Here is a 12,031-nt window from a genome sequence, read left to right as displayed (position 1 = left end):
GAGAGATCCATCAGCCATGATTGAATGGCGGAGTAGACTTGATGGGCTGAATGGCCTAATTCTGCACCTATCCCTTATGATCTTATGATCTTTCAATCAATTCAATCAATCAATTTACACTTGATATGTTCCTGAATAATAACAAATAATTAGAGGTACAGATGACCCCCGCATTATCAATTTCATAAGAAAATCACAAATCACTCCCAAAATGTTTGAGATTCAGAATAAACTGTTAAGAAATGTATGTTTAAAATGATCCTAGGAGTTTATTGTCACAGATGACTATGGAGGCCAAGTCAGAGCTTGACAGGTTCTTGATTAGTAAGGGTGACAAAGGATATGGGGAGAAAGCAGAAGAATGGGATTGAGAGGGAAAAATAGCACAGCCATGATTGAATGGCGGAGTGGACTCGATTGGCTGAATGGTCTAATTATGCTCCTATAACTTATCAACTAATGAATTTTAAAATATAAACATGACTGTAAAGCAACTATCTTGGTTTAAACCACATGGAATAAAAGGACAAAGTACTAAATTAAAATATAAATTTCAATGTACATTCAGTTTTTCACAAGTGGAGTCGAAAAGAGCTGATTTAAAAAAATCAAATCCTTCTTGAAGAGTCCTCTTTCTGTTAGATTTTAGCGTACTTTTGCCAATTTTATCTTCTTCATCCTAAAAAAAAAGTAAGATCTTAACATGTGCTCCAAGATGTGTTCATTTGTATTTTAGATTCAAATTGTAGAATAATTGTGTCCATTGATCAAAGCCCTTTGTTTGATCCAATGAGACACTTGTAATGTGTGGATCTTTGAACACACTGCCACTGGTCTAGAAAGTCTAGCACCAAGCCATTAAGGCCATACTGAGTAGTTTTGTAACATCTTCTGGTGTAAAGGGCCTGTCCCACTTGGGCGACCTAATTGGCGAGTTTAGAAGAGTGAAAAAATGATATGTTGAAGACCTCCTTCGACTATGTAGAAGACCTCCTTCGACCTCCTTAGACTATGTTGAAGACCAGCTTCGACTAGCTACGACTAACTTCGGGAAAATTGGACACCGAATAGTGGAGAGTGAAAACGACCTCCTTCGATCTCCTTCGACCTCCCTTCGACTATGATGAAGACTATCTACGACTACCTTTGACTACCTTCGACTACCCTCGATTACCTATGACTAAAATGCTGACCTCCTACGACCTACTACAACCTACTATGACTAAACCTACGAGTAAAAAAAGTATCGATTTTTTCCATGGCGACCTTTTTTTACTCGTGGGCATTTTTTTAACATATTGAAAAAAATGCCGCGACCAAGCTGAGGCCTCGAGTACGCGGAGACCACTCTCGAGCATGAAGGAGAATTACAAAGACCTCCTACGACCTCGTGTCGATTATGCTGCGAGTATGAGTTGAGGGCAAACTCGCCAGAACTCGTGGATTAGGTCGCCCAAGTCGGACAGGCCCTTGAGTGTGTAACTGGGGATCAGGAGGGAAAGGTAGTAGTTACTCCCAATTGGAACTGGGGTCAAAGTAGAGCTGGCCATCAGGTGACAGGCGGTGGTGGTGATTATGTGGTGGTGATTCTAGTAGCCTCATTAAATGATAGGAATATGGTGGATACTGGCCTGGTGTTAGATCGTAGACCTGCTGGACTGATGCAAGATCAGGGTATTGGGAGAAGGAAGATCAGTGGGTATGGGAGTAGAGTTGCTGTCTGGGCTGACCAGACTCTACAATTTAGGCTTTAGAGATACAGCGTGGAAACAGGCCCTTCGGCCCACCGAGTCCCCACCGACCAGCGACCTGGTAGGACAGTCACATGCAGGATAGGTTATGACCTGTTATGACCTCCACTGGGATGGTATCTGAGTTGATGGTGGTCTTGTGAGGGACTGATTCCATCCTATTATTAATAACTTGTGTAGGTAAATAATAACTAAACATATTAATATGTATAGAATCATATCAGATTTATAATATGATATTTGCTGATGTGTCATACAGTTTAAAATAGTCTACCTGGCTATGTTATTGGCCAAGGTACACAAAATTGCTGGAGGAACTCAGCGGGTGCAGCAGCATCTATGGAGCGAAGGAAATAGGCGACGTTTCGGGCCGAAACCCTTCTTCAGTAGTTTTAAGCTGGACATGGTAATGAGATGTCCATCTTCTGGCACAACTTCTCTGGTCGATTCCAAAGACCGTTCTGCAGGGAGGATAATACGTGTTTTACTCATTCACGACATCTGGATATCACTGGAAAGACACTTCCAGCAACCTAGAGATAGTTATTACCCATTGTAATTGCTCTTGAAAACAGTCCGTCAATTGTGTCTCAGTCATTCAAGGCATCTGGATATCACTGGAAAGACTCCTCTATCCAGTAACTTACAAGTAGATATTGCCCATTGTGAGGGGCCTTGAAAAGGTGGTGATGAGCATTTGCCTTCGAACCACTTTACATCAAGTGCATTATACTGTGCAAAGTTGAGTTCCAGGATTTTGTCTCTGCAAAAGTAAAGAAAATAATACATTCCCAAATCAAGATGGTGTGTGACTGAGTGTGATGCTTGTGTGGCAGTGTTCCCACCCTGGTCCTTCTATAGGTTGGTGGTACACGATGCAACTACTTGCTACTATTGTCGCAAGGGATTAAATGGTTAAAGATGAGAATGGAGTGACATTCCAATGGATTGCATGACCTATGTGATGTTGTCTTTCTTGTATGTGGAGCTGCATTTATTTGAGAATATGCAGAGAATTCCACCAAACGCCTGATAAGCACTTCGTAGGTGATGAAAAATTTGGCTGTGAGGAAGTGAGGTGCTCGCCAAAGACTACCAAATATCTCCAGACTACTCCTGGGGCCACAGTTTTTATAATGCTGTGAACACAAAGTGCTGGAGTAACTCAGCGGGTCAAGCTACAACTCTGGAGTAACATGGATAGCTAACGTTTCAGGTCAGGACTATCCTTCAGACTGATTGTAAATGGGAGAATTGGATTTGATAAATAATCGGGCTGACTCAGTTAGGTTTCTGGTCATGCCCCTCCTTCTCAATCCTCCAGGATTTTGGTATGGTTAATTCAACATTGACTATGTGATTGAACATCTTTCTCTGGTTTGAAATGGCATTGCATGGCACTTGTGTAACACAATCAGCTTAGCACCTGATCAGGTCTTATTGCACCCAGACTAGACTACTTCATGATATAAGGAAGATAGACACAAAAAGCTGGAGTAACTCAGCTGGACATGCAGCATCTCAGGAGAGAAGGAATGGGTGATGTTTCGGGTCGAGACCCATCTTCAGACTAGTCAGGGGAAAGGGAAACGAGAGATATAGACGATGATGTAGAGAGATAACGAACAATGAATGAAAGATATGTAAAGATGTTCAAAAGTTGTGAATGGGACTGAACACAGCACAATCATCAATGAAAATTCCTGCTTCTGATCTTACGACACAGGGAAGATGTTGGTTGGTGAGAGCTAGGATTCTATCTGCAGTGGTGCCACAATGCACGGTAGATAACTTACAAGAACTGTTGGTATTAATTGCTGCATAAGTATTTAAGCCTTCTTAATGAAATATTTATGAGATGAACCATTTTGTTTGTATTGCTTGAAAATCCATTTTCAACTACATTGCGTTAGGCTGGAGAGAGGGAAGGCAGTGTGTCATATTTAATATTTTCTTATGATACAGAAAGAAGCCATTCGGCCTACTGAGTCTATGCTGGCCCCCAGAGCAATTCTCTTCCCATTTATTTCCCTATGTTATTTTCTGTCACACATGCTCATTATCAACGGCACAATTCTCCTACCATCCATTTATACTATGGGCAATTAATTTACTAACCTGCCCACCTTTCAGGTGTGAAAGGAAACTGGAAAACTCGGAACAAATCCTTAGAGGCACCGGGAGAACATACAAACCCCACAGATTCTGCACTGGAGGTCCGCTATCGATTTAAATCATTTCCTCTGACCTTCAGTTTATATAAATAGGAATTAGATGTTGCAGGAAAAAACATTTAAGAATAGCAACAAATTACTTATTAGCCAATTAGATGCAAGCATTTCTAACTGGGCTGATCATAAGTTTACCAAAAAACCAAAGGATGTTAAAGCGAGCTGATCCATAAAAGTACAGTACTGTGTGGAAATATAAATAAGTTGATTGGTAAGTTTGCAGATAACACAAAAATCTGTGGAATAACATACAGTGAAGAAGGATGTCAAAGGATACAGCAACATATAAATCAGTTAGAGTATGGGCAGAGAAATGGCAAATGGAGTTTAATGTGGTAAAGTATGAGGTGATATGCTCTAGGAGGTCAAATGTTATGGGAAATTATACAGTTAATGGCATGATCCTTAATAGCATACATGTCCTAGGCTAATAATAATAATAATAATAATAATAAATGTATTTGTATAGCACGTTTAAAAACAACTCACGTTGAACAAAGTGCTTCACATCAGTGCAGGTACTAATTTGATAAATACAACAGTACACAGACCCAACAATACATACATAAACTGTTTACAGTGCCCCATCAGAGGGGCTCAAAATCGCTTGGGAGTAGAAATAGGTTTTGAGTCGTGACTTAAAGGAGTTGATGGTGTGGGCAGTTCAGATGAGGAGCGGGATGCTGTTCCGCAGTTTAGGTGCTGCAACCGCAAAAGCGTAGTCACCCCTGAGCTTAAACCTAGACCGCGGGATAGTCAGTAGCCCCAAGTCGGCCGACCTGAAGGACCTGGAGGTAGAATGGTTGGTTAGAAGATTTTAGATATGGGTGGGTAAACAAATAAGATGAGCTTGCCAGTGGAGAGAGGCCAGGATCAGGGTGATGTGGTCCCTTTTACAGGTACCCGCCAGAGGTCTTGCTGCGACCTTTTGGACCAATTGCAGACGGGACAGGGATGATTGGCTGATGCCAGTGTATAGGGAGTTGCAGTAGTCAAGGCAGGAAAAGATGAATGCGTGGATGATTTTTTCAAGGTCGTCGAATTTGAGGAATTATTTGATTTTAGCTATTGTACGAAGCTGTAAGAAACCAGCTTTTACCAGAGTTGACTTGCTTGTCAAACTTTAATGCGGAGTCAAATATCACCCCAAGGTTTTTGACGTGTGGGTTGACTAAGGAGGTTAGGCTTCCAAGGATGCCTGTTATCGTTTTGATGGGGTCGGAGGGGCCGAGTAGGATGATCTTAGACTTGCTCTCGTTAAGTTGGAGGAAGTTCTGAGCCATCCATTATTTTAAATCATCAAGACAGTGCATGAGGCTGTTTAATTTAGACCGGTTGTTGGGTTTCAGGGGGAGATAGAGCTGTGTATCATCTGCATAGCAGTGGAAAGAAATGCCATGCCTTTGAATGACTTGGCCAAGGGGGAGCATGTAGAGAGAGAAGAGAATGAGGCCTAGGATGGAGCCTTGTGGAACCCCGCAGAAAAGGCTAGCTGGGGAAGAGAAAGAATTACCTATGTTGGTAGAGAAACTCCTGTTTTTTAGGTAGGAAACGAACCAGCTCAGGGCAGTGCCATCAACACCAACCCCGTACCGGAGACGGTCAATTAGGATGGTATGGTCCACTGTATCAAACGCTGCACTGAGGTCAAGAAGGAGCAGGATAGCACAGTCGCCAGAGTCGATGGCAAGAAGGAGGTAGTTGTGTACCTTCAACAAGGCAGACTCTGTGCTGTGGTGGGCCCTGAAACCTGATTGGAAACTTTCCAGGATGGAATTTTGGTGCAGATAAGGCATTAGTTGGTCTAGAATTACATTTTCAAGGACTTCTGAGAGGAAAGGCAGTTTGGAAATAGGTCTGTAGTTACTAGGCAAGGTGGGGTCTAGGTTAGGTTTTTTCAGGAGTGGCTGAACCACCACATGCTTGAAACAGGTTGGAACAGTGCCAGTGGCCAGAGAACTGTTGATGATAGTGAGGATTACCTTGTAGTTATATTATACTGTTCTTTTTGATATTACTTAATTTTGGTGTATAAAAGTATTATTTTCATGCAGTCAAATTTTTCTTTATCATTAAAATGAAATACAGCTTCTTATTGTGTGTATTCTATTATTTATTCTTAATATTTATATTTAATAATTTAATTTATTGTTTCTTAAAGTGACTTATGTGCTGTTCTCTTTGCTCATCATACCATGGGTGTTCTCATCCTAGTTACCTAGTGACCCTGGTTAATAAGTGTAAAAATGATCTGGCAATTGCTGGCAGCACTCTTTGCTGTTACCACAAGAGTCATGCAAAGAACATTGGGGTATTGCGGATCCATCAGAATCTGTACCCCAATAAGACCTAGTGTTGGTAGCTTTGTTAACTGGTGATAACATAAATGGATGACATCTAATCAACTGGTAATTATCTCTCCGGATTTCTTTTCTGGAATGGTGGCCAAACTAATATCATCTGCTTCAAATTGTCTCCTACCCAAAGTCATTTTTTTTCCACAGCAGAGGGGAGAGGATAGAAATGTGCACAGTACAATCATGTCTTTTACCTCCCACAATAAATCACTGTTGCCCTTACCTGGTTTAGTCTGTAACTGTTCTTGATGCTGATCTATTTGCTGTAGCAGAATCAAGTATGCTGTAATCTCTGGTGGATCATTGTTAAGAAAATTAAATATGCACCAATAAAAAAGTAATATTAGCATACTTCTATGTTGAATATATACAGGAAGCCACGAGACTAAAGCAAAGTATTGTTCCTCTTTTATCTCTGGTTATCAAAGTGGCGTACAAAGGAATCCCAAACGTTCCCTGTGAAAGTAATGACCATATCTGATGGATTGTTGTGCTTGATCTTTCTTCATTGCTCCTGCGGCATTACTTTTGTATTCCAGGTCTAGAGAGCTGGCTAAAATGCTGTGAAATTTTAGTAATTCCATTTTTTAAATCCAACTTTCCAATCCCAATGCACATATGCTGATTTTCAATTTATAACACTTACTCGCTCAGGTCAAGTTGATAATGCAAGATTATTTAGGTTGTGAATTAATATTTAGGGAATCTGGGAATTCACTCATGAAGAATTCCAATTTGTCCATTTTGTGCTTGTTCTAATGTTTGTATTTAATAACCTTGGTTATTGATAATCTTGGGTAGATGACCAATGGCATTCTTCTCGCCATCTGTGTCCATTATTATTTTCTTCCTCTAAAATTATTCCATTGACTTCATGATGGGAATTAAGCTAAAAGTACAGGAAGGATGTAGGACACAGCTTTAAGTTTTTTATATCTTACATTTGGCTCCCCAATGGAGCTGATTGGTGGTAGAAAGCTGGCCGATCACATGTCTAATTTTTTGTATGCGAATAAACATGATGTGAGCACATTGCTGGTGTTGAGATACACATTGAGAGTGGAATGTGCAATGGTGCACAAACAGTGCCAGCTCTCTGCTTAGTAATCATTGTAGAATGGAGTTACATTTGTATCTGCATACAGATCTAAATATGAGCAAATTAAATATGAGCAAGATCAAATTTAAATTCCTGTGTTGATGTTCATATATGTGGGGGGTGGTACGCAATAAAGATTCTTGCTTAAGAACTAATTCGATTTGATTGAAACCCAACCTTAGTCTCTCGGGGTTTTGGGGATTGATTCTGCTAATCCCGGCTAATCACCAATCCCTGCATTTAATGGATGGTAGACTTGCAATGGAGTTTTATGTGCCTTGCATTGAGGGAAGATCTTCCCACTAATCTTAGCAGAGCCACAAACTCACAGGTACCCAGTCCCCAATCATAAAGCACAATGTTGGCAGCTGATTCCCAAGGGAGTCCATCTTTCTGACAAACATATGAAACTGGGCAGGTGAAGCTTAAGGGCAGAATTGGGGTCTGGAGACTTGAAGATTACTCATTGAGGTGGGGTGCGGGGCTGGTGAGAGGCTGGAGGATGGTCAGAGTGCAGCAGCACTGCATGTGAGGCCATCATCTTTATTTGACTAGTTTGGAGCTGGTGTCCTTTAAAGGAGACTGTCTGTTCCTGGCGTCTCCAGTGACCAGGGGGAAGGGTGAGGGAAGCGTGTCAGACTCAGCTTTGGCCAATTTATATTTTAACAGCATCTGGATCGAAGCTGGTTCCCAAAAATATCTTGTACAACTGTTAATGCACAAGAGAGTATTCATCTTCACTTAAAACAGATTCAAACGTTATCAGCTGACCTCAGCATTAGGAGCAGATTTGTTTCTATGTATTCTTTAAAAATGTGTGAACATCATTGACAATACCAGCATTTATGTCCATCCTTAGTTGCCCCTGAGTTGTGGAGGCAAATTAAGGATAAACCACATAGATGGGGTCCGGAATCTCCTATTGCCAGTTTAAGATCATAGATTTCATTCCTCGGAGTGAATCAAATTAGCTTTTCAAATAATCTGGTCGTTTAGTGGCTACTATTACTGATATTTTAAATTCTAGTTGTCTTTCTAATCACCTTAATTTGAATTCTCCAACCACCATGGTGGGATTCAAACTCACGTGAATCATCTTGATCCATGATCAGGTCACTACAAGCTAGATTTCTAACTAAACCATCCTGTGTGAAGTCTCAACCAGGGTCTCAACCAAAACGTCACCGATCCTTGTCTCCAGAGACGCTGTCTGACCCGCTGAGTTACTCCAGCACATTGTGTCTTTCTGTTTGTTGTAAACCAGCATCTGCAGTTCCTTGTGTCTACAATTATTCACAGTATTCACAGCATTGGTCTACAGAGACCAATAGCTAGCAACTCTTATTGTAAGGTAGATCTGAGTTTACCACCAGCAATAAATATAAACCAGGGCTTTACCAGGCTTTTGCAATCTGCTATTAAATAACAAATCAGCACTCACATAATAGTTCATTGACTTACTTATTGACTGATCAACCCCGGCTGGGTCGCCTGGGTGAGGGTGTCTGATGTTGTGAGACCCGAAACACCCGATGACCCCAGGTCACATCACAGAGGATGCGTCCCAGCGCAACTAGAAGATGTATATTTTTCACACTGAAGTCTGGCTCAGCCAGTGGCATCTAGGAATAGACTGCGTGACAACCAAGAATAGTTTGGTGACTACTAGAGAGACAGTTGACGGCACGGAAAGACAGCACCCGGGACAGGCTGGGTTAGCACCCCAGTCTGTGTCTTTCATGAGAAAGACACCCAATAAAGCTATGGAAAGGCCTAATGAACCACCGTGGCCTAAAAATCCATCAGGCAAGAATGAAATGCTCGGAGAAGGAGAAAGAGGTGCAACGCACAGGCCTTGAACCTGGTGAGACGCAGGAGGAGACTGGCCAGGACTCACGCCACAGAGCCCAGTCCCTGCACGCACTAGAGTCTCCCATCCCCTGCAGAGTAGTTATTAAGATGGCTGATCCGTGGGTGGTTGCTGCTGGGACACAAGTCGGGCCTGATCAACCCCGGCTGGGTCGCCTGGGCGAGGGTGTCTGATGTTGTGAGACCTGAAACACCCGATGACCCCAGATCACATCACTGAGGATGTGTCCCAGCGCATCTAGAAGATGTATATTTTTCACACTGAGATTTAGTGTTTTAATTTTGTTCCTAATTGTTATTGTGAAAGAACATTAACATATTTCTCAAAATATACACGCATTTCCAAGTAGAATCATTTAAGAAAATCCACAAGGGCTTCTGGGAGCAATAATTATTGTTGTACTTAAGAAATATTTCCCAGTAGTCAGACAGTTGTACATTAATTAATCTGAATACCCAAAACCCATTTACAAGACAATGCTTGGGAAGCTGGCAGTCAAACATCTTTGTACTGAGAATTGAGACCAATTAATATTTCTCCTGAACTGCTTTATTGTAATTCTGAAGGACATGTGTAAAGATGAAAGATCCATAAAGTTAACAACCAACATCGGTGATTATTTTACAAGTTAGCGATTGCACGATAGCAGCAAATTGATTTTGCAGGATACGCGCTGCATTCGATAGTGAAATTGAAGCACTTTGCTTGTTGGCAATGGATTGTTCAGCCAAGACTTGGCTCACTTTTGTGTTGCAGAGTGGTGCTATTTTTTCAATAGCCAGTGCAAATTCTGCACTTGTTAGATAACCAGGCTCAGTTCCAGAATGCTGCAGAAGATTGGCTTCAAACTGAGGAATGCACAGGTAGTATTCATAAAATAATGAAATCTCATTAATCATGCTTTAAAGTGCAAATTAAAACAAAAATTACTCTATTCATTTAAGGTGTTAAAATGCTTAAATTGCATTTAATCTCCACTTTGTTTCAATTCAAATTATCTTGGCTTTGGAATCCATGCTCTTTCAGAATGTTCTGAAATTCTTTGATAATGCCTGGGCTAATTATTAAATGAGGCTGAACAAAACAATCTGGGGTGTTCTGGTAGCTTAGCAGTTAAGAGAGGCTCTTCATAATCCTTTGCCCTGCCTGACCTTTGGAATCTGACAGTCCTATTTCTGATAATGCTTTGCTAATTTATTTATAAACACAATTTATTTTTAGTTCTAAAAATTAACACTTCCCCTGATCTTGTTAATTCTATTTTCCCATTTAAAAACAATGATGGATATGGTTGTTGTTTGAGATCTACACCTGATGTTAATCTGACAGTCTTGTCCAGACCTATGATCTAACTCATAGGAGTCCTGAACTATCTTTAATAGGACTTGATCGGACTTAATCTTGCACTAAATGTTGTACCCATTATCCTTTATCTGTGCACTGTGGATGGCTTGATTGTAATCATGTATAGTCTTTTCTTTGACTGGATAGAATACAAACAAAGGCTTTCCACAGTACCTCAGTATAAGGGAGTTAGATGTGGCCCTTGTGGCTAAGGGGATCAGAGGGTATGGAGAGAAGGCAGGTACGGGATACTGAGTTGGATGATCAGCCATGATCATATTGAATGGCGGTGCAGGCTCGAAGGGCCGAATGGCCTACTCCTGCACCTAATTTCTATGTTTCTATGTAAGTGACAATAATAAACTAAACTAACGTAAACTCAGATTCTGCCATTGACTCTGACTCTTCAGTCAAATAAAACAGTGCTTCAAATGTGCACACTACCGTTTGCGAAGGTCTTTATTGACAAGAAACTAAATGCTGCTTTAATTTAATGTTAGCAAAGATGCAACTGATTGTTAAGTGTTGGCCTTGGTTGAGGGTTCACTTTTAATTGAACGTGAAAGACATGGGCTCCAGCCCCACTCAAGATATTCAAGTAATTCTTCCAAAAATTCAATTGCACAATGCTGTATTTTTCCGTGTAATGCAATTGAAAATAATGACAGGAAATGTCCACGTTTCATGTTACTTCAGTAATTCAACTGAGCGCAAATCACACTTACTCATTGATGTGATTTCTGCACCAGGAGCACTGGATAAAATTATTCACTTACACTTTCCTTTTTATTTGGAACACTAAAGGAGAACTTGGACCACGTTGTCCTGGTAACATCTATCATTAGCTATTCATGGGACAACATGATAATCCTAGTGTGGTGCCAGAACATGATGCTTGCCGGAATTGCTTACCTTCATTCTCCAAGGCCTCCTTCCTCTCACCCCTTTCCCCACCCAAATTCTCTTCTGAACTCTGATCACCTTTGTCCAATGCCCTGGTTAGGGGAGTCAAGAACTAAAGTACATGAGTTTTAATTTAGTTCAGTTTAGTTTAAAGATACAGCACGGAAACAGGACCTTCGGCCCACCAAATCCGTGCCAACCAGCAATGCCTGTACTCTAGCACTATCCTACACACCAGGGACAATTTACCAAAGCCAATTAATCTACAGACTTGTACGTCTTTAGAGTGTGGAAGGGAACTGGAACACCCGGAGAAAACCCATGTGGTCATGGAGAGAAAGTACAAACTCCGTACAAATAGCACCTGTATTCAGGAAAGTACTCTGGTCTCTGGCGCTGTAAGACTGCACCGTGCTGCCCTAAATACGTTAAAAGGGTTAAACAGATGAGAAGGAAAACATTAAATAGGGACCTAA

General features: G+C 41.1%; 1 protein-coding gene across 2 annotated transcripts in view; it reads right to left on the bottom strand.

Moving 5' to 3' along the window:
• The window catches only part of LOC116981161 (sporulation-specific protein 15-like), a 247,845-nt gene continuing 235,814 nt past the window's right edge, over positions 1 to 12,031 (bottom strand). Inside the window, exons 20-24 of one of the 2 annotated variants that reach the window (XM_033033964.1) lie at positions 9,979 to 10,156; positions 6,563 to 6,631; positions 2,138 to 2,212; positions 2,026 to 2,044; positions 1 to 679 (exon numbers count right to left, since the gene is read on the bottom strand). In XM_033033964.1, the coding sequence (XP_032889855.1) occupies positions 646 to 679; positions 2,026 to 2,044; positions 2,138 to 2,212; positions 6,563 to 6,631; positions 9,979 to 10,156 (375 nt within the window). In that variant the 3' untranslated portion in view covers positions 1 to 645. Of the gene's footprint in view, positions 680 to 2,025; positions 2,045 to 2,137; positions 2,213 to 6,562; positions 6,632 to 9,978; positions 10,157 to 12,031 lie in introns of those variants that run through there. The other variant, XM_033033965.1, reaches the window with a different exon arrangement.

This window comes from Amblyraja radiata, chromosome 15 (assembly GCF_010909765.2).
Source record: "Amblyraja radiata isolate CabotCenter1 chromosome 15, sAmbRad1.1.pri, whole genome shotgun sequence".
In the NCBI taxonomy this organism is placed as follows: domain Eukaryota; kingdom Metazoa; phylum Chordata; class Chondrichthyes; order Rajiformes; family Rajidae; genus Amblyraja; species Amblyraja radiata.
Note: the sequence above shows the minus strand (reverse complement) of the source record. Positions and strands in the feature narration are given on the sequence as shown.